At 46.0% G+C, this 26,641-nt stretch overlaps 1 protein-coding gene across 2 annotated transcripts in view; it reads right to left on the reverse strand.

Moving 5' to 3' along the window:
• Positions 1-26,641, reverse strand: part of ARID4B (AT-rich interaction domain 4B) — a 449,596-nt gene that overhangs the window by 172,136 nt on the left and 250,819 nt on the right. For both annotated transcript variants that reach the window (XM_073560137.1, XM_073560136.1), the window contains one exon: positions 9,441-9,579. In XM_073560137.1, coding sequence (XP_073416238.1) covers positions 9,441-9,579 — 139 coding nt within the window. The remainder of the gene's footprint in view (positions 1-9,440; positions 9,580-26,641) is intronic.

Consider the following 26,641-nt stretch of genomic DNA (forward strand, 5'->3'; position numbering starts at 1 on the left):
TTGAAGTCGCCAATTATCAGAAAGGGAATCCCTGGGAAATTGCCCACTACCTCCATGACCTTGTACAGCAATTTCCCACAATACGGCGGAGGGATATATATCGAGATCAGTAACATCAGTATACCAGACAATTTACATAGCAAGCATACGAACCGTCCCAGCGGGTCTATAATCACTTTACACTGTTCAAAAGGCATACCTGTGCGAACAAGAACACTGACCCCCCCCCCCGTGAGTATGAGGAATATGTTGCATGATACCCCGCCTGCAGCCACCTTTTTTTAAGAAGATGCATTCTACTCTCTATCAAGTGGGTATCTTGCAAGCATATGACTGCAGGTTTGGCATCGAGCAAGAGCGTAAACATTGCCTGTCTTTTTACTCAGGACGCCAACCCCCTAACGTTCCAACTTATTAACTTTATTTTATCCGCCATTACCCTGCAACCCCAAATACCGTGCCATCCATTTCCACATTTATGAATTAGTAAGGCTGTCTCCACTCAAACCTGTGTGACATAGGCAATAATTTAACATATTAGTAGCCTACTAATATGGATATATCACTATATGGTGTTTCTATGTTTGTTGTCTCTCTTAATTGGTCCAGCACCTTCTTTTTATGATTATAATGTTTTCACATTGGAATTTATAAATAAAGATGGTTTTTTTTAAAAAATGTACCATTGTGTGGAACTTCTTAAAATTAATTAATGAGGTGACCACAAAAGAAGTAAAAATAGAAAGAGGTAGGAAAATTTCTCCCTCCCCCTCCAAAGCACAGCAAGATTATTTCCCAAAATGAGAGGGAGGGTCCTCCTCCTGAGAAAAAGGTACACAGGAAGGAAGAGCGGATATATGCAGGATCCCATCCCAATTAAAGGACAAGTCCCGTCCCGATTAAAGGACAAGTCAGCTCAGTCAGCCAGCGGAGTCCTTAGAATTTGCCTTGCGGAGACGCATCTCGTTGCTGTCCAGCCAGTTGAGGGCCTCCTTTGCATCCGGGAAGAAATGGACAATGTCCTCATCTAGGAGTTTCAGCTCCTTAACATGTGCCACCCTGTTTTTAAAGGGACCAAAAGTAATTGGACAGATTAAATAATTGTAAATAAAATGTTCATTTCTAGTACTTGGTTGAAAACCCTTTGTTGGCAATGACTGCCTGAAGTCTTGAACTCATGGACATCACCAGGCGCTGTGTTTCTTCTCCTTTTTGATGCTCTGCCAGGCCTTCACTGCGGTGGTTTTCAGTTGCTGATTGTTTGTGGGCCTTTCTGTTTGGTTTAGTCTTTAACAAGTGATATGCATGCTCAATTGGGTTGAGAACAGGTGACGGACTTGGCCATTCAAGAATATTCCACTTCTTTACTTTAATAAACTCCTGTGTTGCTTTTGGCTTTATGTTTTAAGTCATTGTCCAACTGTTGTATGAAACGACGACCAATCAGTTTGGCTGCATTTGGCTGGATCTGAGCACACACTATGACTCTGAATACCTCAGAATTCATTCGGCTGCTTCTGTCCTGTGTCACATCATCAATAAACACTAGTGACCCAGTGCCACTGGCAGCCATGCATGCCCAAGCCATCACGCTCTGCCTCCGCCATGTTTTACAGATGATGTGGTATGCTTTGGATCATGAGCTGTACCACGATGTTTTTTAGCAAAGTCCAGTCTAGCCTTTTTATTCTTGATGCTTATGAGTGGCTTGCACCGTGCAGTGAACCCTCTGTATTTACTTTCATGCAGTCTTCTCTTTATGGTAGATTTGGATATTGATACGCCTACCTCCTGGAGAGTGCTGTTCACGTGGTTGGCTGTTGTGAAGGGGTTTCTCTTCACCATGGAGATTATTATGCGATCATCCACCACTGCTGTCTTCCGTGGGAGCCCAGGTCTTTTTGCATTGATGAGTTCACCAGTTTTTTTTTTCTTTCTCAGGATGCACCAAACTGTAGATTTTGCCACTCCTAATGTTGTAGCAATTTCTCGGATGGTTTTTTTCAGTTTTTGCAGCTTAAGGATAGCTTGTTTTACCTGCATAGAGAGCTTCTTTGACCGCATGTTTACTTCACAGCAAAACCTTCCAAATGCAAGCACCACACCACAAATCAACTCCAGGCCTTTTATCTGCTTAATTGAGAATGACATAATGAAGGGATTGCCCACACCTGTCCATGAAATAGCCTTGGAGTCAATTGTCCAATTACTTTTGGTCCCTTTAAAAACAGGGTGGCACATGTTAAGGAGCTGAAACTCCTAAATCCTTCATCCAATTTTAATGTGGATACCCTCAAATGAAAGCTGAAAGTCTGAACTTCAACTGCATCTGAACTGTTTTGTTTAAAATTCATTGTGGTAATGTCTAGAACCAAAATTAGAAAAATGTTGTCTCTGTCCAAATATATATGGACCTAACTGTAAACCGCACAGGGAACGGCGTAAAAAATAAATAAAAGCAATTCTTCAACTACTGTTGATTTGTTCATTCTGCCTCCTAAAGATCGCAGTAAGGTTTGGCTCACATTTATCCTGCACTTTGTGCTGAGCGCTTACATCTGGGTTTCCAGGTAAATTTCTGAAAAACGTGATTCAGACGAAACCCCCGATGGCAGATTCCCTATAATGAGGCAGAAGGAGGCACTGTGGACACTGTCTGGCCTATGAACAAGCCTGTGTCCATCTTTTTAGGTGTGCAGGAAAGTGTCGTCGGCCACAGTTTTGTGCACCTCTGAAAAAAAGGATAACGCTGAACAGAAGGCAGACAGAGTCCAGAGAAACTTTGGTGCCTCATTGTAGTGAATTGGACCCCTCAGGGGTTTCATCTGAATCACGTCATTCGGAGACTGATATTGAAACCCTGATGTAAGTGCTCAGTGTAGAGCTCCAGATAAATGTGACCCCAAATGTTATGTCAGCTCCAAATCAGTCCACAAAAAAAGCAAGTCCTCAATCACAGATCCGGCATCTGTCAATTGAAATATAGGGGGCTTCCACGCTACTGGTAGTACAAATGGTCTGCAAAAGCAAAATGGCTCCTCGCCCCCCCCCCCAAAAAAAAAAAAAGAAATCTAGTGAATACTGCACTCTCAAATCCAAATGCCCTTTCCCTTCTGAGCCCCAGCATGCCTAAACCACAGTTTGGAATTTCTGCAGCGATGAGAGCCTGCCTATTTTACTGGTGCGTGTCTCCAAAAGCACGAGCTGGGCACAATGTGCTGGTCACTACAAGTTATTGGTGACTACAGCGTACTGGTCACTGCCACGCACTGGTCACTACAATGGCAGTTCACAATTTTGAATCTGCAATATACTCTGCTGTTAGTTTCTGGAAAACACCCATGGAGTAAAAATCGTCACTATACCTGTAGCTACAGTGGGGAAAAAAAGTATTTAGTCAGTCAGCAATAGTGCAAGTTCCACCACTTAAAAAGATGAGAGGCGTCTGTAATTTACATCATAGGTAGACCTCAACTATGGGAGACAAACTGAGAAAAAAAAATCCAGAAAATCACATTGTCTGTTTTTTTTTCATTTTATTTGCATATTATGGTGGAAAATAAGTATTTGGTCAGAAACAAGCAATCAAGATTTCTGGCTCTCACAGACCTGTAACTTCTTCTTTAACAGTCTCCTCTTTCCTCCACTCATTACCTGTAGTAATGGCACCTGTTTAAACTTGTTATCAGTATAAAAAGACACCTGTGCACACCCTCAAACAGTCTGACTCCAAACTCCACTATGGTGAAGACCAAAGAGCTGTCAAAGGACACCAGAAACAAAATTGTAGCCCTGCACCAGGCTGGGAAGACTGAATCTGCAATAGCCAACCAGCTTGGAGTGAAGAAATCAACTGTGGGAGCAATAATTAGAAAATGGAAGACATACAAGACCACTGATAATCTCCCTCGATCTGGTGCTCCACACAAAATCCCACCCCGTGGGGTCAGAATGATCACAAGGACGGTGAGCAAAAATCCCAGAACCACACGGGGGGACCTAGTGAATGAACTGCAGAGAGCTGGGACCAATGTAACAAGGCCTACCATAAGAAACACACTACGCCACCATGGACTCAGATCCTGCAGTGCCAGACGTGTCCCACTGCTTAAGCCTGTACATGTCCGGGCCCGTCTGAAGTTTGCTAGAGAGCATTTGGATGATCCAGAGGAGTTTTGGGAGAATGTCCTATGGTCTGATGAAACCAAACTGGAACTGTTTGGTAGAAACACAACTTGTCGTGTTTGGAGGAAAAAGAATACTGAGTTGCATCCATCAAACACCATACCTACTGTAAAGCATGGTGGTGGAAACATCATGCTTTGGGGCTGTTTCTCTGCAAAGGGGCCAGGACGACTGATCCGGGTACATGAAAGAATGAATGGGGCCATGTATCGTGAGATTTTGAGTGCAAACCTCCTTCCATCAGCAAGGGCATTGAAGATGAAACGTGGCTGGGTCTTTCAACATGACAACGATCCAAAGCACACCGCCAGGGCAACGAAGGAGTGGCTTCGTAAGAACCATTTCAAGGTCCTGGAGTGGCCTAGCCAGTCTCTAGATCTCAACCTTATAGAAAACCTTTGGAGGGAGTTGAAAGTCTGTGTTGCCAAGCGAAAAGCCAAAAACATCACTGCTCTAGAGGAGATCTGCATGGAGGAATGGGCCAACATACCAACAACAGTGTGTGGCAACCTTGTGAAGACTTACACAAAACGTTTGACCTCTGTCATTGCCAACAAAGGATACGGTATATCACAAAGTATTGAGATGAAATTTTGTTTCTGACCAAATACTTATTTTCCACCATAATATGCAAATAAAATGAAAAAAAAACAGACAATGTGATTTTCTGGATTTTTTTTTCTCAGTTTGTCTCCCATAGTTGAGGTCTACCTATGATGTAAATTACAGACGCCTCTCATCTTTTTAAGTGGTGGAACTTGCACTATTGCTGACTGACTAAATACTTTTTTTCCCCACTGTATAGATTCCCAAAGGGGTATAATTTCCAAAATGGATTCAGTTGAAGAGGGATTCTACTCTTCTAGCGATTGGGGGCTCTGCATATGGAGTCTACAAATTATTCTAGGAAAAATCTACGCTCTAGGAGGCAAATAGCGCATTTCACAGTGTAGCTAAGCAGTACTGTACAGCCACATATGGGGTATTTCTACATTCAGCAGAAATTGTGGCACACATTTTAGTGTCATTTTTGTCCATTTCCCTTTGTGAAAACAAAATCTAGGGCTAAAACTAAATTTTGTTGGTAAAAATTGAATTATTTTTTCTTTAATGCCCAAAGGTATAAAATTCTGTGACACACCTGTAGTGTCAATATGATAACTGCAACCCTAGAGGAATTCATTGAGAAGTGTAGATTGTGAAATGAGGTCTCTTATGGGGGTTCTGCTGTTCTGGCACCTCAGGGCTCTCCCCAGGTGACATGGCACCCTCAAACCAATGCAGAAAAATCTGAACTCCAATATGATGCATCTTCCCTTCTGAACTTTGAGCGGTATCTCAAAAATAGTTTTCGACCACACATGGGGTATCGGTATACTCAGGAGAAATTGAACAACAATTTTAGGGGTTCATTTTCTCCTGTTACCCTAGTGAAAATAAAAAATTTGGGGCTAAAAAATATTTTTGTGGGAAAAATTGGATTTTTATTTTCACAGCTCAACGTTATAAACTTCTATGAAACACCTGCGGGGTCTAGTTTCCAAAATTGTGTCACTTGTGGGGGGTTCCCACTGTTTAGGCACATCAGGGGATCTCCAAACGCAACATGGCGTCTGCTAAGTATTCCAGCAAATTTTACATTCAAAAAGTCAAATGGCGCTTCTTCCCTTCTGAGCCATGCCATGCGCCCAAACAGTGGTTTTCCCCCACATACAGTATGGGGTATAGGGACGCTCAGGAGAAATTGCACAAAAAATTGTGGGGTCCATTTTTTTCTGTTATCCTTGCAAAAAAAAAAAATAAATGAAGATCTATAGTAAAATTTTTGTGAAAAAATAGATAAAATATTAATTTTTTCCTTCCACATTCTAAAACTTCCTGTGAAGCACCTTGAGTGTGGTTATGAGTACATTGAGGGATGCAGATTTTAGAATGGTGTCACTTTTGTACACTTTTTTGTCATATATTTGCATTTTCGCATTATAAGACTCATTTTTTTCCTCCATAGTCTGGATGTACCTGCTCTAGCTGTGGATGGGGAGGAGCGGGTACGCCAGCAGTGGAGCCGCCTGTCACAGGAGGCAGGAGTCGGCTGCTGTCGTTAACTTCTGTGTCCGCTGCTAAAGAGAAATGAATATTCACTGCTCTCCACGCCTATGGGCACAGGACCGGCAGCCACAGGCTTCCTGTAGCTGACAGGCGATCACGTGTGCCCGCTATTAAGTGCTCTCAGTGAATATTCATTCCTTTAGTAGCATGCACACGTGAACGACTGCAGGAAGCCGGTGGCTGCGGCTAGTTGCAGTGTGGGGAGCACTGCATATTCTAGCAGCTGTCCTCGGCTTGTAAGCAGTGCATGATGTCACTGCCATGCGCTGTTTACAAGCATAAATCAGCTGCTGGCATCGGTACAAGAAGCTGCGAGGGAGCGCAGGCAGTAAGTAGAATGGTTTATGTTATTTTAATGTTTTTTTTTATGGAGGCCATGCATACCAGGACGTAGATGGGGTCCTGCACGCCAGGATAGGGATGAGTGGGTGATGCCTACCAGGCTAGGGATGAGGGGGGCCATGCATACCAGGCTAGGGATGATGGGGTCATGTATAACAGGATAAGGATGAGAAGGCCATGCATACCAGGATAGTGATGAGGGGGCCATGCCTACCAGGATAGAGATGAGGGGGCCATGCATACCAGGATAGTGATGAGGGGGCCATGCCTACCAGGATAGAGATGAGGGGGCCATGCATACCAGGATAGCGATTAGGAGGCCATGCCTATCAAGATAGGGATCACGGGGCTATGCATACAAGGATAGGGATGAGGAGGCCATGGATACCTAGAAAGGGATGAGGAGGCCATGCATACCAGGATAGGGATGAGGAGGCCATGCATACCAGGATATGGTTGAGTAGGCCATGCATACCAGGATGGTGATGGGGACCATGCATACCAGTACAGGGATGAGGAGGCTATGCATACCAGAATAGGAATGGGAGATATGCACACCAGGATGGGGATAAGGAGCCATGAATATCAGGATAGGGAAACCATGCATATTAGGATAGGGATGACGGGGCCATGCATACCAGGATAGGGTTGAGGAGGCCATGCATACCAGGATAGGAATGAGGGTGCCATGCATACCAGGATGGGGATGAGGGGGCCATGTATACCTGGATTGTGGATATATATATATATATATATGCATATATATATATATATACACACATACACACACACACCAGGATAGGGGATATTAGTACAGAATTGACCACATTTTTTGCTTCAATTTCTTTTCTAATTTTCTCCTCTAAAACTTAAGTGTGTCTTGTGGTCCAGTGTATCTTACAGTCTGAAAAATACGGTGAGACCCTTAAAGTCACTTCAAATGTGATGTGGTCCCTAAAAAAATTGTTTTGTAAATTTTGTTGTAAAAATGAGAAACAGCTGGTAAACTTTTAACCCTTTTAACTTCCTAACACAAAAAAATATATGTTTCAAAAATTGTGCTGATGTAAAGTAGACATATGGGAAATATTATTAACTATTCTGTGTGACATAACTCTTGATTTAAGGGGACAAAAATTAAAAGTTTGAAAATTGCTAAATTTTCAAAATTTTTGCCAAGTTTCGTTTTTTTTTCACAAATAAACATAAGTCATCAAAGAAATGTTACTGCTATCATGTACAATATGTCACTAAAACAATCTCAAAATCAGTGGGATCCGTTGAAGTGTTCTTGAGTTACTACCATATAAAGTAACACTGGTCAGAATCGAAAATTTGCCCTGGTCATAAAGATGCAAACAGGCTTGTCGGGTAAAGGGGTTAAACAGTCAGAATCAAAGGGTTCTCAGCAATAAAAGTGCAAGCCCTTCTATAAGTCCCACCAGGATCCCACTATGCCCTGCAATAATATACCATGGAGTCTAAACACAAGGCATTATATGACCTGCCTTTATGTTATAGAGCTGTAAAAGGGTTGTCCACTACTTGGACTCCCCCTCTTAAAGGGAACCTGTTTGTAGATACATGCTGCCCAAGCCAAGGGCACTATGAATCAGTGTAATTGAAGCAAGGTATGCTTTTCTCTGAAACTCTGAAACAGTCCAGGGTTTCATAGAAAATATAGTTAGAGGATGCAGCTAGGGACTGTACAGAGCGGAGACTATTCTGGCTTCTCCCTGCACCACTCTAGTTGATTGACAGATTTCTCCCATATGTGTAAATAGGGAGAGATTTGTCAATTATCTAGAGTTACTGACAGGTTCGGTTTAAGTAATCTATTGCCCAATGTAAAATAAAAATAACATACCTCCCACACTAACGCAGCTTCAGAAATGTTGGAGCCAGGTCTGTCTGCGATCACGTGACATTGCTATGCCACTTGATTGCTGCAGCCAATCAGCATCCGCTAATGGACGGCAGGTCTCACACCTCCCTTGGAAATCCAAATGAAGTGTGAGAACTGCAGATCATTGGCAGCTGCTGATTGGCTGCATTGTTCATGTGGTATAATAGAGTCACACAAATGCTGACATCGCTGGGACGATGCTGGTGCAGAAGGTTTTTGCTATTTTTAATTTACATGTGGTAATATAGTATTAAAGAAGCAACTGATTAAAAAGTGGCCAACCTATTTAAGAAGTTATTAAGCCTAAAATATACAATTATTTGAATAAACATTCCTCAACTTCACTTCCTTCAAGCTGGCATGCTCCTACCCAGGCTCTTAAAAAATCTAAGCTTTAGGGTGTGTGCAGACGCTGCGGATTCTGCTGCCGATCCGCAGCGGTTTTGCCCCTGCGGAACCGCAGCAGTTTCTGAGTAGCGTTCTAACCTATGGAAAACAAAAACCACAGTGCAGACGGTGCGGATTTTGCTGCGGTTTTCAATCCGCAGAAAGAAATGACATGTCAATTCTTTCTGCGGATTCCGCTGCGGTTTACCATCTCCTCCACTGTAGAGATGATAAACCGCAGGGCAAAACCGCAGGGTAATCCGCAGATAAACCGCAGATCTTCTGACCTGCGGATTTACCTGCGGATTTTACTAAATCCGAGCAGACAAATCCGCAGAGCATTCCGCAGCGTGTGCACGAACCCTTACAGAGATTTCAAATGAATCCCCTTGTCCAATATTGTACCAAACTGCATCAAAAGTATAATTAAAAAGGAATAAGTGACAGGAGTCTCAAAAGTAGAGATGGCTATGGATAAAATGTAAAACCCATTTCCCAAAACGTCTCTTACCAGTGCTGGAACACAAGACACTTTCTTTTTGTCTCCATTATTCAAAGATACACAAACAATTTTCCCAAGTAACTGATCTCCAGTTTTGTCATCTTCCTCATCTTCATCACTAGACGATGTGGATGAGTCTTCCTCTGGTCTACAATATATAAAAAAATATAGTTGATGGCATGTAAATTAGACATATTTCTTACATCTCCCTACTATGGTATACCAAGCACAGAACAAGTCGCATGTGTGGTCTAAGGGGGGGGGAGATCCGAAACTAAAATTGATTTTAATCCTAAATGTCTGTGTTTAATGTTATAATCTAATCTCTTTTCTAACATATTATCAATAAAAAGTCTCTATAGTTCCCTCACAACTCTATCTGCTTTTCTTTTTTACCTAGCTTCTTTTTGATGAATCTTCATTTGAGAACCCCCAGTGCCTGCGACATCATCAGGGGGCAGAGGCTGTGATCACTACCGTAGCCTCTGCCCCCAGCCTGAAACAAAGCGTCACCACTGACATCCGTTTCAGGGTTTGCGCCAGTCCCTGTCAGGATAGCTCCCTTGTCATAGTGCATATTCATTGAATGCCAAGTGACAGTACACTCCCTCGACGGCTCTGAGAAGTGACAAGCCAGCAAGAGAGCGCATTGTCAGTACATAATGCAAACAGAAAAACTGGCGAACAGAGGCCAGCCCACCCCCAGAAGTGAAGTCATATTGTGAGGGAACGATAGGGACTTTTAATTAAAGTACAATAGAAAAGAGACTAGATTATTGCATTAGACATTTAGGGTTAACAAAAAATATTAATTTCGGAACACCTATTAAAATCTACTGTCTCAGTTCTATAGTAAAATGGTTTAAGGTTTCTGTTAGACCTAGTTTTTCTTGAGGATATTTTATTATTATTTCGGCTTGTAAAAATGCTATAGATTTTGTGCATTTCTTTACAATTGTTTTCGGGTTGCATATTTTATGCAGACAATTTTAAGCATCCTATGGAAAAAATGAATGAAAAAGCAACACAAATTTTATTTTATTTATGTCAAAACAATCCCCCCCCCCAAACTGTTTGGTCAGACTGCTGTCTGAAAGATCTTACCCACTGCTTTATATATGGAAAATTGCTTTTTTAGTACACATACAAAGAAGGTTTAAGTGCTCTGAGTGTGATTAAAGCAATTTTCAAGCCTCTGCCTCCATGTCTAGCCCCACCTTCCTATATTGGACTGACAGCTCAAAATAGTGAGCTGTCCGCGGGCAACATGACCACATAAGCCTTTATTTTTTCCAGGTTTTCCTTTTTTAATGGGTAGGTGAAGGGTTGATTCACTTTAAACACCTCCAACCCAAGAAATAGTAAAGCAATAACTAAAAATGTAACAAAAACATGTTTGTATCACACTTAATGTTTTACAGCTAACATCTAACTGAAGCTATATTTTTTTTTTTGCCTATAACACTGTGCAACAAAATTATTTCCTGAAACCACCTTATATATGGAAAATTAAATAAATGGGTTATCCCAAGACAAACATTTCTTACCTATCACCCGCCTGCAGCACTGAACACGGAACTCAGATGTTTCCCATAAAGACTGGCAGCTGCAGGGCACTTGCATGACAACCATTGATTTGAACTCATCACTGTGTAGGTGACATGTTTAGGAATACTCTTAAATTTCCCAATAAATGCCAGCTATTTAATATTTGAAGAAGTGTGGCGTCACTTTACAGACACAAAAACAGAAAAATCCCTGGGAGGAGTCCCATGAGATCTACAAGGGCGCAGTGACTGGCTATAGCGAGTCATGAAGTCACCACTGCACTGAACTAGTTGACTTGGGGTAAGTAACAATGATCTTATTGTTAGCTATAAGAAATATCTACTACAGTGGGTACGGAAAGTATTCAGACCCCTTTAAATTTTTCACTCTCTGTTTCATTGCAGCCATTTGGTAAATTCAAAAAAGTTCATTTTTTCCTCATTAATGTACACTCTGCACCCCATCTTCACTGAAAAAAATGTAGAAATTTTTGCAAATTTATTAAAATAGAAAAACTGAAATATCACATAGTCATAAGTATTCAGACCCTTTGCTCAGACACTCATATTTAAGTCACATGCTGTCCATTTACATGTGATCCTCCTTGAGATGGTTCTACTCCTTCATTAGAGTCCAGCTGTGTTTAATTAAAGACCTCACAGCTCTCAGTGCATGTCAGACCAAATGAGAATCATGAGGTCAAAGGAACTGGCCAAGGAGCTCAGAGACAGAATTGCGGCAAGGCACAGATCTGGCCAAGGTTACAAAATAATTTCTGCAGTACTCAAGGTTCCTAAGAGCACAGTGGCCGCCATAAACCTTAAAACTCTTCGTCAGGACTTTCCGAAACGTGCGTCGGGGCGTGCCTCGCACCTCTCCCGGGACCACTACCACACCAATTGTCAGGTAACATCTCCCTTTGCTACCTCCATGCTGGGTATAGGAATGGATAAGCTCCTGGATTTTTTGCAGTCTTATCCCAGACACCTTGCTTCTATAGTCTTGGGTAATAAGTCTTATGAGTCTTTTGAGTGGCATTTTACTATTTGTTTTTATACTATACTAGCTGAAGAGCCCGGCACTGCCCGGCATAGTAACTAACTACGGTTAGTTATAACAAATTATGATTATATCTATATATATGAAGGTGAGTGTATAGCCTGCCCACTCCGCATAGCCACATTCACTATAATATCCCACATCATCCCATCAGCCAGAGCTACCGGACTACTACCACTAATATCCCACATCATCCTGTCAGCCAGAGCCACCAGACTACTACCCCTAATATCCCACATCATCCCGTCAGAGCCACTGGACAACTACCCCTAATATCCCACATCATCCAGTCAGCCAGAGCCACCGGACTACTAATATCCCACATCATCCCGTCAAAGCCACCGGACTACTTCCCCTAATATCCCACATCATCTTGTCAGCCAGAGCCACCGGACAACTACCACTAATATCCTACATCATCCCGTCAAAGCCACCGGAATACTACCCCTAATATCCCACATCATCTTGTCAGCCAGAGCCACCGGACAACTATCACTAATATCCCACATCATCCCGTCACAGCCGCCGGACTACTACCCCTAATATCCCATACCATCCCGTCAGCCAGAGCCACCGGACTACTACCCCTAATATCCCACATCATCCCGTCAGCCAGAGCCATGGACTACTCCCCCTAATATCCCACATCATCGCATCAGCCTGGGGTCAGAACCAGAGCGCTGAGTGGAATGGCCCTGACTTCCATACCAATCCCTTTAATAGAGGCCTGGGGTCAGAATCAGAGCGCTGAGGGATTTACCCTAACTTCCATACTGGAGATCCCGTTAAGAGAGACCTGGGGTCAGTACCAAAGGGCAGAGTGGATTTGCCCTCACTTATATACCGGGGATCCCTTTAAGAGGGGCCTGGGGTCAGAATCAGAGCGCAGAGTGGATTTGCCCTCACTTCTATATCGGGGATCCCTTTAAGAGGGGCCTGGGGTCAGAATCAGAGCGCAGAGTGGATTTGCTCTCTTTTATACCAGGGATCCCTTTAAGAGGGGCCTGGGATCAGAACCAGAGCGCTGAGTGTATTTACCCTGACTTGCATACCAATGATCCCTTTAATAGAATCCTGGGGTCAGATTCAGAGCATTGAGGGATTTGCCCTAACTTCCATACAGGAGATCCCTTTCAGAGAGCCTGAGGTCAGTACCAGAGCATTTGAAGGCAATTGCCCTGACTTCCATACCAGGGATGCCTTTAAGAGAGGCCTGGGGTAAGAATCAGAGCGCTGAGTGGAATTGCGCTAACTTCCATACCAATGATCACTTTAAGGGAATCTGGGGTCAAAACCAAAGCGATGGATGGATTTGCTTTGACTTCCATACCAATGATCCCTTTAAGAGAGGCCTGGGGTCAGAATCAGAGCGCTGAGGGATTTACCCTAACTTCCATACTGGAGATCCCTTTAAGAGAGATGTTCCTATGGGATGGAGGATGTGTGATGGGTATATGGACAGGGACGGGGGTGATTCATTTCTGTCCTGTGCTCTTTGATCCTTTCTGGGGGGCAGACAATAGCTTATGTTCCTGGGGATGTTAGATTTCTCCCACCTAGTCAGTGTCTGCTGAGGTGTTTTCTGGAGTGGAAAAACTGTTGCTCATAGCAACCAATCACAGCTCAGCTTCTTTTAAACAGCTCTGGTTAAATGAAAGATGCTTAGTGATCTTAATTATTGAATTGTGATTATCAGCAATTTTATTTGAACTAAGATTTTGAGAACAGCTGCCATATTATATTTAATGATTTGCGTATTTTTCGGATTATAAGACGCTCCGGATTATAAGACAGACCCCATATTTTAAGGAGAAAAATAAGAAAAAAATATTTTTTAATAAAATGGTGGGGCTTCTTATAATCCATGTGTCTTATTGCTTACCGGGGGTGGTGGCTGCGGTGAAGTGGGGTAAAAGGGTCACTGCTGGAGGAGGCAAGAGTGGGGTGATGATGCAGACCGCAGGCAGGGATGACGGGGGGGGGGGCTCCGATGTGCAGCGCGCTGCCGCGGGGTCTTGTGCTGCTGTGGTGTCCGATGCTGCTGCCGCGTGTCTCTGGGTGCCCGGTGGTTGCTGGCCGGTGCTGTGGGTGTCTCCGGTACCCAGCGGTGCTGCGTGGGTGTCCGGCGCTTGCCCGGGGCTCTGCCGACTTTTTGCAACAGGCAATAGCCCCGGCATTTCCACTGTTCCCTGTGCGGTGGACTGGACTCAGGGAATATGGCCACTGCCGGAGGAGGCGCATGCGCAGATGGTGATCTCGGGACCAAAATCTCAAGAGATGAGATCTCAGCGCTGAAATATCATCTCTCGAGATTTTGGTCCCAAGATCACCATCTGAGCATGCAAGAATGACATCTACCCTGCACATAGCAAGGGGGGGATAGATTGCTGGGGGTCTAACTGCTGGGACTTCCAAAAATCCTGAAAAAGGGACTCAAGAACCCCTGAATGGAGTGGAGGTGCACATGCTCAATCTCCATTTTACTCATTCACTATGGGACTCCCAGAAACCAAAAATTCTAATCACCTTTCTTGCACCTATTATGTGGGGGGATCCATGCCAGATGTGATGGCCATGCATGTCCCGCAATTGTAATATAAGGGAATCTATGCCCTGTGATGTGATGGCTGTAAATGGCACATGTAGTGCACTTATTATGTGGTACAGTAGAATCCATGCCCTGTGATTGCTGTACATGTCCAACACTTATTATGTGGTAGAATCCATGCCCTGTGATTGCTGTACATGTCCTGCACTTATTATGTGGGGGAATCCGTGCCCTGTGATAGCTGTACATGTCCAGCACTTATTATGTGGTAGAATCCATGCCCTGTGATTGCTGTACATGTCCTGCACTTATTATGTGGGGAAGTCCATGCCCTGTGATAGCTGTACATGTCCTGCACTTGTAATGTGGGGGGGATCCATGCCCTGTTACGACTGTACATGTCCTGCACTTATTTTGTGGAGATACATGCCATTTGATGGCTTTACATGTCCTGCACTTATTATGTGGGGATCCATGCCATGTGATGGCTGCAGGGCTGTGGAGTCAGAGTTGGTATAAAATGGACCGACTCCTAAAATATATAATAATTTGGGTACTGTAGTTCAATGCAGTTTGTGGGGCATAAGAATTTGGGAAATTTATGAAATGTCCTATAAATGTCTGTCTTATTCCTGCTAAGATCTACACTTTTAGCTGAGATGAATCTGCGCTGCAGTATATGTTCATAATAAGTAGTGAAGCTCCTCCTCTACAGACCAGGGGGAAAAATAAACACAGGGAAGGAAAGCCTGCATTCATCTCAGAACTTCTGGAGTAAACAGGAAAGCAGGATTAGGGTAAGTACTTCTTAAAGCATATCTAAACTTTCAATAAACTGTGCATAAATCAATAGTCCAGTATATGTTTCTCTGTATGCTTGATGTTTTAATTTGTTTTCTCCTCTTAGCTCATGTTAGGAGAAATTAGCTGCTATGATGACTTGTATACACTATACATAGAATATAAGAGGAAAAACTGTTTTCTAACATCTCAAATTCGGAAATACAGTAACAGGATCGATGAGGACATATATATTTGTGTGTGTGTTCTGGAATATGATTCAGCACAAATATGCTCCTTCCCTCCTCCCCTCTTCATAGACTGTGAAGAAATATGATGTGAAGCATTTACTGAGCTGTACCCTGAGAAAAGCTTGACATTGAAAGTTCAGAGTAAAGCTATCTAACAACATATTTTACAAACTTTATACTTATCTGTCCAATTGATTTATGCAAAGATTGTTTTATTTCTATCCTAAATTATACAGTGCATGATTCCCTATTCTTGCAAGAATTTTAATATACTTTTTTTTTTACAGCACAATATTATTTTGAGAACAAATTTACATAATTACAAAATGTCTAAGAAGTATCTTATGAAGTCAGCTGTATTTGAGCATTTCACAGAGACTGAGACTCAACGTAAAAAAACATTTTGTGTGTCAGTGTATAAGTGACCCAGATTGAAACAAGTGCTGTGATGCCAAAACCAGTGCATACTCAGGCAGTGATAAAAATGCTCCTTCAAGAGCTTCCAATCTAAAAAGACATTTACAATGCTGTCACCCAGAAGTTTACAAAGCTGTGATTGAAAAAGATCACAACAGCACCAAGAAACCAGAAGCCAACACTTCCCGCCAGGCAAAAGTGGAGGAAAGAGCGTCTCAAACATCAGTTACAACATATTTTGTAAGTGACAAAGTTACTATAACAATGACAGCAGATGTGTTTAAAAGACAGCTCATTGAGCTTGTTGTGAAGGACAGTGTACCATTATCATTATTTGCACGACCAGTTTTCCAGCTCTTAATGGAGAAATGGCCTGCAAACTTGGTGTTTCTCTGGAAAGAGAAAGTATTAGAAAATTAGTAATTGAAGAAGCCCTTAACCAAAAGGAAGATCTTAAAAAGACTCTCGAGAGACACTTTGTGTTTCTTAAAAAGGATGCCTGCACACGTCACAGAGTGAACTATTTTGCTATCAACGTTGGATATGTTTGTGACAACAAAAAAATTGTTACTAAGATGCTGGCAGTAAAAGATATTAAAGCTCATCACAGCAGCCAGTTTCTCCAGACCTTAGTGGAAAAAGTTCTGCAAAATTATGAACTCACAAAAGAACAGGTTCTTGCTATTGTAACTGATAATGCTTCAAACATGATAAGTACAATTAAACTGATTAAAGGGTATCTGTCACCAATTTTTTTTACCTATAAGCTGCCGGCACCGCCATCAGGGGCTTATCTACAGCACTATAGAATGCTGTAGATAAGCCTCCAATGTACCCTGAAAGAGAAGAAAAAGGAGTTATATTATACTCACCCGGGGCGGACCGGGTCTGGAGGGAGTCGCAGTCCGGCGCCTCCCATCTTGTAGCGATGACGTCCTCTTCTTTCCTGCTAGTCGCGGCTCTGGCGCACTGCTCTGTTGAGGGCAGAGTACTGCAGTGCGCAGGCGCCGGAAGAGGTCCAGCGCCTGTGCACTGCAGTACTCTGCTTCTGCCCTCAACAGGGCAGAGCTGTGCACCTGCGCTGCGACGGGCAGGAAAGAAGAGGACATCATCGCTACAAGATGGGAGGCGCCGGACCGGACCCAGACTCTCTCTGGACCGCCCCTGGGTGAGTATAATATAACTCCTTTTTCTTCTCTTTCAGGGTACATTGGGGGCTTATCTACAGCATTCTATAGTGCTGCAGATAAGCCCCTGATGGCGGTGGCTGCAGCTTATAGGCAAAAAAAATTGGTGACAGATTCCCTTTAATGAGAATAATGAAGGTGAACAGCAGCTAGAAGAACATTTTACATTCAGTATGTTGGCGATGAAACACACAGTCCTGTTTCCATAACGGAGGAACAAACAGATATTATCACAGAAGAACAGCAAAATGATTCTTTACAATTAGATGATCTTGCTGAAGCTGCTTCACACCTCTATCCTAATCAACACATGCGTTGTGTTGTGCACACGCCGCAGCTGGCAATATGAGATAGTCTGCAAGAGGGACATGTTGGAACTCTGATTAGCAAAGTGAGGAAATTAGCTATTGGTGCCAGAACCCCTAAAATTGATTCCATCTTGAAGAGACGTGCTGAAAAATGGACAATTGTGATTCAGACCACTCGGTGGGGCAGCACCTATTTAATAAGTGAGTGATTGCTTGAACTGAAACCCTTCCTTGGAGATATGGCCAACCCTTAGGTAACACCACATGAAGGTCAATGGACACAGGTGGCTGAATTGAAGAAATTGCTTCATCACCCATTTACAGTGACTAAAAAGTTAAAAGCTGAGGATTTAGCTTCTGACATTTTTATAAGGGAGTGGAAGAACTTGTTGTTTCGCCTGTCCCAAAGAGGAGGTTAAATCGCAGATGGCATTGCTGCTTCAATGAAACGGAGAGAGACACTGCTATTAGAAAATAAAAATTCTTCTGGCAGCTGTTTATGTGGACCCGAGTAATCGTATACTGCTGGATTATCAACAGCTTACTAAAGGAAAAGAAGCTCTGACTGAGGAAGCAGTTAGGATGAGTCAGCTACAGGACGGCCAACAACGAGAAGACTCGGGTCCTAACAGTGCTGCTGCTGCTGTTTCTTCATCCTCATCAGATGAGTTTAATTTCAAAAAGTATCTGGACGACATGGAGCAGGCAAAGCGATACACCACAGGGAAAAAGATTCCACTCCCATAGAAAACAGACTGACCATATGTCAGCAACATTTTTCACTTGCTCTCAAAGAAGTACAGTCATGGCCAAAAGTTTTGAGAATGACACAAATATTAATTTTTACAAAGTCTACTGTTTCATTTTTTCTAATGGCAATTTGCATATACTCCAGAATGTTACAAAGAGTGATCAGCTTAACAGCAATTACTTGCAAAGTCAATATTTGCCTAGAAAATGAACTTTATCCCCCAAAACACATTTCAACATCATTGCAGCCCTGCCTTAAAAGGACCAGCCAACATCGTTTCAGTGATTGCTCCATTAACACAGGTGTGGGTGTTGATGAGGACAGGGCTGGAGATCAATCTGTCATGATTAAGTAAGAATGACACCACTGGACACTTTAAAAGGAGGCTGGTGCTTGGCATCATTGTTTCTCTTCTGTTAACCATGGTTATCTCTAAAGAAACACGTGCAGTCATCATTGCACTGCACAAAAATGGCCTAACAGGGAATAGTATCGCAGCTAGAAAGATTGCACCTCAGTCAACAATCTACCGCATCATCAAGAACTTCAAGGAGAGAGGTTCCCTTGTTACCAAAAAGGCTCCAGGGCGCCCAAGAAAGACCAGCAAGCGCCAGGACCGTCTCTTAAAAGTGTTTCAGCTGCGGGATCGGGCTACCAGCAGTGCAGAGCTTGCTCAGGAATGGCAGCAGGCAGGTGTGAGTGCATCTGCACGCACTGTGAGGCGGAGACTCTTGGAGCAAGGCCTGGTCTCAAGGAGGGCAGCAAAGAAGCCACTTCTCTCCAGGAAAAACATCATGGACAGACTGATATTCTGCAAGAGGTACAGGGAGTGGACTGCTGAGGACTGGGGTAAAGTCATTTTCTCTGATGAATCCCCTTTTCGATTGTTTGGGACATCTGGAAAACGGCTTATTCGGAGAAGACCAGGTGAGCGCTACCACCAGTCTTGTCTCATGCCAACTGTCAAGCATCCTGAAACCATTCATGTGTGGGGTTGCTTCTCAGCCAAGGGAATGGGCTCTCTCTCAGTCTTGCCTAAAAACACAGCCATGAATAAAGAATGGTACCAGAATGTCCTCCAAGAGCAACTTCTCCCAACCGTCCAAGAGCAGTTTGGCAATCAACAATGCCTTTTTCAACATGATGGAGCACCTTGCCATAAAGCAAAGGTGATAACTAAATGGCTCAGGGAACAAAACATAGAGATTTTGGGACCATGGCCTGGAAACTCCCCAGATCTTAATCCCATTGAGAACTTGTGGTCAATCATCAAGAGACGGGTGGACAAACAAAAACCTTCAAATTCAGACAAAATAAAAGCATTGATTTTGCAAGAATGGACTGCTATCAGTCAGGATTTGATCCAGAAGTTGATTGAGAGCATGCCAGGGAGAATTGCTGACGTCCTGAAGAAGAAGGGTCAACACTGCAAATATTGACTTGCTGCATTAACTCATTCTAACTGTCAATATAACCTTTTGTTACTCATAATATGATTGCAATTATATTTCTGTATGTGATAAAAACATCTGACAAACACACATAAAAACCAGAGGGCTGCAGATCATGTGAAAATATAATATTTGTGTCATTCTCAAAACTTTTGGCCATGACTGTAGAAGAGTTCAGTGGTTCATCAAAACTGACTGTGCACGAGGCAATTCCTTCACACGTTGAAATTGTTAGTGATGTTGCCACTGTGGTTACGGCTTTGACACCAACCCATGTTAGTGTAGAGAGGTTGTTCTCTAGCATTAAAATAATTAGGTCAGATGTGAGGTCATCTGTGAAGGAGGAGCTGATGGAGGCAATTCTATTTCTCAGAACTCAGACTGCACAAATGTTATTCAGTATGTTTCTATTGAAAACTGTTTTTTTCCACTTACTGTAGAGTGTATAATAAATTGCAAACGTTTTTTCGTTCTAAAGTTGTATTCCAAGAAATACATTTTATGTTCTATCTAAATGGCTTGTTTATTACATCATAATAATGATTGAAAGTCTGATGTTACCATTTTAATACTGTATATAAATTTATCACTTAAACATGAGCCATGTTTGAGGGAGTCGGAGTTGTGGAAATTGGGGAGTGGAGGTTTGGCTTACCAACTCCACAGCCCTGGATGGCTGTACATGTCCTGCACTTATTATGGGGGATCCATGCCCTGTGATGGCTGTACATGTCCTGCACTTATTATAGGGGATACATGCCCTGTGATGGCTGTACATGTTCTGCACTCATTATGGGGGGATCCATGCCCTGTGATGGCTGTACATGTCCTGCACTTATTATGGGGGATCCATGCCCTGTGATGGCTGTACATGTTCTGCACTCATTATGGGGGGATCCATGCCCTGTGGTGGCTGTACATGTTCTGCACTCATTATGGGGGGATCCATGCCCTGTGATGGCTGTACATGTTCTGCACTCATTATGGGGGGATCCATGCCCTGTGATGGCTGTACATGTTCTGCACTTATTATGGGGGATCCATGCCCTGTGATGGTTGTACATTTCTGCACTTATTATGGGGGATCCATGCCCTGTGATGGCTGTACATGTTCTGCACTCATTATGGGGGATCCATGCCCTGTGATGGCTGTACATGTTCTGCACTCATTATGGGGGGATCCATGCCCTGTGATGGCCGTACATGTTCTGCACTTATTATGGGGGATCCATGCCCTGTGATGGTTGTACATTTCTGCACTTATTATGGGGGATCCATGCCCTGTGATGGCTGTACATGTTCTGCACTCATTATGGGGGAACCATGCCCTGTGATGGCTGTACATGTTCTGCACTCATTATGGGGGGATCCATGCCCTGTGATGGCTGTACATGTTCTGCACTTATTATGAGGAGATCCATGCCCTGTGATGGCTGTACATGTTCTGCACCTATTATGGGGGGATCCATACCCTGTGATGGCTGGATATGTTCTGCACTCATTATGGGGGGATCCATGCCCTGTGATGGCTGTACATGTTCTGCACTCATTATGGGGGATCCATGCCCTGTGATGGCTGTACATGTTCTGCACTCATTATGGGGGATCCATGCCCTGTGATGGCTGGATATGTTCTGCACTCATTATGGGGGATCCATGCCCTGTGATGGCTGTACATGTCCTGCACTTATTATGGGGGATCCATGCCCTGTGATGGCTGTACATGTTCTGCACTCATTATGGGGGATCCATGCCCTGTGATGGCTGTACATGTTCTGCACTTATTATGGGGGATCCATGCCCTGTGATGGCTGTACATGTTCTGCACTCATTATGGGGGATCCATGCCCTGTGATGGCAGTACATGTTCTGCACTCATTATGGGGGATCCATGCCCTGTGATGGCTGTACATGTCCTGCACTTATTATGGGGGATCCATGCCCTGTGATGGCTGTACATGTTCTGCACTCATTATGGGGGATCCATGCCCTGTGATGGCTGTACATGTTCTGCACTCATTATGGGGGGATCCATGCCCTGTGATGGCTGTACATGTTCTGCCCCTTTTATGGGGGGATCCATACCCTGTGATGGCTGGATATGTTCTGCACTCATTATGGGGGATCCATGCCCTGTGATGGCTGGATATGTTCTGCACTCATTATGGGGGGATCCATGCCCTGTGATGGCTGTGCATGTTCTGCACTCATTATGGGGGATCCATGCCCTGTGATGGCTGTACATGTCCTGCACTCATTATGGGGGATCCATGCCCTGTGATGGTTGTGCATGTTCTGCACTCATTATGGGGGATCCATGCCCTGTGATGGTTGTGCATGTTCTGCACTCATTATGGGGGATCCATGCCCTGTGATGGCTGTACATGTCCTGCACTTATTATGGGGGATCCATGCCCTGTGATGGCTGTACATGTCCTGCACTCATTATGGGGGATCCATGCCCTGTGATGGTTGTGCATGTTCTGCACTCATTATGGGGGATCCATGCCCTGTGATGGCTGTACATGTCCTGAACTTATTATGGGGGATCCATGCCCTGTGATGGCTGGATATGTTCTGCACTCATTATGGGGGGATCCATGCCCTGTGATGGCTGTGCATGTTCTGCACTCATTATGGGGGATCCATGCCCTGTGATGGCTGTACATGTCCTGCACTTATTATAGGGGATACATGCCCTGTGATGGCTGTACATGTTCTGCACTCATTATGGGGGATCCATGCCCTGTGATGGCTGTACATGTCCTGCACTCATTATGGGGGATCCATGCCCTGTGATGGTTGTGCATGTTCTGCACTCATTATGGGGGATCCATGCCCTGTGATGGTTGTGCATGTTCTGCACTCATTATGGGGGATCCATGCCCTGTGATGGCTGTACATGTCCTGCACTTATTATGGGGGATCCATGCCCTGTGATGGCTGTACATGTCCTGCACTCATTATGGGGGATCCATGCCCTGTGATGGTTGTGCATGTTCTGCACTCATTATGGGGGATCCATGCCCTGTGATGGCTGTACATGTCCTGAACTTATTATGGGGGATCCATGCCCTGTGATGGCTGGATATGTTCTGCACTCATTATGGGGGGATCCATGCCCTGTGATGGCTGTGCATGTTCTGCACTCATTATGGGGGATCCATGCCCTGTGATGGCTGTACATGTCCTGCACTTATTATGGGGGATCCATGCCCTGTGATGGCTGTACATGTCCTGCACTTATTATGGGGGATCCATGCCCTGTGATGGCTGGATATGGTACCTGTGGAATGCGAGGCGCGCAGTCCCCCCGCCATTACCTATCAGAATCAATCATGTACAGTGCCTCCCAGGACACGTCCATGGCGCTGGGCCCGGCCTCGTCCAGCTCGTTGTCAGGGTCGCTCTTGTAGTCGTCGTCGGTGTCGCTGTGGTTGGTCTGGGCGAGCTTCTCCCCCAGCCTCTGCCAGCGCTGCTCCATCCTGGCGCTCCAGCCTTCCTCCGCCTCGCTGTGCAGGCGCTCGTGGCCCTCGGTCTCCCAGGCCTCCTCCAGGTACCTCTCGCACCTTGCCTCCAGCTCTCTTCGCCTGGCGGCCTCCTCGTCGGTCTCATATTCCTCCTCCACTTCTGCCTGGGACTCGAACTCCATTTCCACTACTTCATCCATTCCGCTGTCTTGTTCCATCTCATAGAACAGCCCGACCACACACAGCAGGGCTTCCATGGCTGCGGTGCTGCGCGGGGCGCTGGGCTTCCTCCTCTCCGGAGCAGCAGACGTTCTTCTGTCCCGCCCTCCTATTGGCTGCCGTCTGTGACTAGTAGAATCTTCGCGGCGCAGTGATCTCCCAGGAAGAGCTGAGGCGCGTCACGTTCTAGGCAGATGCTGCAGGCAGAGTACAGTCTGCCAATCCCCGGGCATCCTGGGGCCCCAGCGGCCACGTGTATGATCTCAGAAGCTGGGGAGGAAGGTTCTTTCCACGAGTCATTCTCACACTGCGGACATTTCTGTGCGATCAGAACACTAGTGATTGGTCTCCACCATTGTGCCACCTAAGTGTGCTCATCAGCAGCAAAAGTAGTTCTGGGGACCAGCGTCATGGACAACCATTGGTTAATAATTTCAGTGCCCGTGTGCCCACCTCCCCCGGCTGTGCCAGGTCTACCATGTAACAGTGCTGTGACCCAGCGGCATTCGGGATCCCGTCATGAACGCTCTCAGCCAGGTAGATGTTACTGTGAAGAGCTGCGGCACGTCGGAGAAAACCTCCATTACCAGCCTGACAGGGCTCTGCCTGCGTGCGCCACTCCACAGCAGGGGCCAATGCGGGGCCCACCTACACCTCAGCTCTGTAGCGCCACTCCACAGCAGGGGCCAATGCGGGGCCCACCTACACCTCAGCTCTGTAGCGCCACTCCACAGCAGGGGCCAATGCGGGGCCCACCTACACCTCAGCTCTGTAGCGCCACTCCACAGCAGGGGCCAATGCGGGGCCCACCTACACCTCAGCTCTGTAGCGCCACTCCACAGCAGGGGCCAATGCGGGGCCCACCTACACCTCAGCTCTGTAGCGCCACTCCACAGCAGGGGCCAATGCGGGGCCCACCTACACCTCAGCTCTGTAGCGCCACTCCACAGCAGGGGCCAATGCGGGGCCCACCTACACCTCAGCTCTGTAGCGCCACTCCACAGCAGGGGCCAATGCGGGGCCCACCTACACCTCAGCTCTGTAGCGCCACTCCACAGCAGGGGCCAATGCGGGGCCCACCTACACCTCAGCTCTGTAGCGCCACTCCACAGCAGGGGCCAATGCGGGGCCCACCTACACCACAGCTCTGTAGCGCCACTCCACAGCAGGGGCCAATGCGGGGCCCACCTACACCTCAGCTCTGTAGCGCCACTCCACAGCAGGGGCCAATGCGGGGCCCACCTACACCTCAGCTCTGTAGCGCCACTCCACAGCAGGGGCCAATGCGGGGCCCACCTACACCACAGCTCTGTAGCGCCACTCCACAGCAGGGGCCAATGCGGGGCCCACCTACACCTCAGCTCTGTAGCGCCACTCCACAGCAGGGGCCAATGCGGGGCCCACCTACACCTCAGCTCTGTAGCGCCACTCCACAGCAGGGGCCAATGCGGGGCCCACCTACACCACAGCTCTGTAGCGCCACTCCACAGCAGGGGCCAATGCGGGGCCCACCTACACCACAGCTCTGTAGCGCCACTCCACAGCAGGGGCCAATGCGGGGCCCACCTACACCACAGCTCTGTAGCGCCACTCCACAGCAGGGGCCAATGCGGGGCCCACCTACACCACAGCTCTGTAGCGCCACTCCACAGCAGGGGCCAATGCGGGGCCCACCTACACCACAGCTCTGTAGCGCCACTCCACAGCAGGGGCCAATGCGGGGCCCACCTACACCACAGCTCTGTAGCGCCACTCCACAGCAGGGGCCAATGCGGGGCCCACCTACACCTCAGCTCTGTAGCGCCACTCCACAGCAGGGGCCAATGCGGGGACCACCTACACCACAGCTCTGTAGCGCCACTCCACAGCAGGGGCCAATGCGGGGCCCACCTACACCACAGCTCTGTAGCGCCACTCCACAGCAGGGGCCAATGCGAGGCCCACCTACACCTCAGCTCTGTAGCGCCACTCCACAGCAGGGGCCAATGCGGGGCCCACCTACACCTCAGCAGCGCCACTCAGTCCGTGGCGGCTGTCAAAGTGTCTATGTTCTGCTCTGACAAGCCGCAGCGTGACATATCCCTGCTGCATCCCGAGGAAATACACTGGTAACTCGCCCACATACAGCTTCAAATCCCATTTCCCTTCACACGTTACAGGGCCATATTTCTCACTCGGGCCATGTGCAGGGCGATATTTCTCACTCGGGCCATGTGCAGGGCCATATTTCTCACTCGGGCCATGTGCAGGGCCATATTTCTCACTCGGGCCATGTGCAGGGCGATATTTCTCACTCGGGCCATGTGCAGGGCCATATTTCTCACTCGGGCCATGTGCAGGGCCATATTTCTCACTCGGGCCATGTGCAGGGCCATATTTCTCACTCGGGCCATGTGCAGGGCCATATTTCTCACTCGGGCCATGTGCAGGGCCATATTTCTCACTCGGGCCATGTGCAGGGCCATATTTCTCACTCGGGCCATGTGCAGGGCCATATTTCTCACTCAGACCATATTTCTCACTCGGGCCATATTTCTCACTCGGACCATGTGTAGGGCCATATTTCTCACTCGGGCCATGTGCAGGGCGATATTTCTCACTCGGGCCATGTGCAGGGCCATATTTCTCACTCGGGCCATGTGCAGGGCCATATTTCTCACTCGGGCCATGTGCAGGGCCATATTTGTCACTCAGACCATATTTCTCACTCGGGCCATATTTCTCACTCGGACCATGTGTAGGGCCATATTTCTCACTCGGGCCATGTGCAGGGCCATATTTCTCACTCGGGCCATGTGCAGGGCGATATTTCTCACTCGGACCATGTGTAGGGCCATATTTGCCACTCGGACCATGTGTAGGGCCATATTTGCCACTCGGACCATGTGTAGAGCCATACTTGTCACTCGGGCCATATTTGTCACTCGGGCCATATTTGTCACTCGGGCCATATTTGTCACTCGGACCATGTGTAGAGCCATATTTGTCACTCGGGCCATATTTGCCACTCGGACCATGTGTAGAGCCATATTTGTCACTCGGGCCATATTTGCCACTCGGACCATGTGTAGAGCCATACTTGTCACTCGGGCCATATTTGCCACTCGGACCATGTGTAGAGCCATACTTGTCACTCGGGCCATATTTGTCACTCGGGCCATATTTGTCACTCGGGCCATATTTGTCACTCGGACCATGTGTAGAGCCATATTTGTCACTCG

Source organism: Dendrobates tinctorius, unplaced genomic scaffold (assembly GCF_039654945.1).
Source record: "Dendrobates tinctorius isolate UK_male_01 unplaced genomic scaffold, ASM3965494v1 ptg000293l, whole genome shotgun sequence".
Taxonomy (NCBI): domain Eukaryota; kingdom Metazoa; phylum Chordata; class Amphibia; order Anura; family Dendrobatidae; genus Dendrobates; species Dendrobates tinctorius.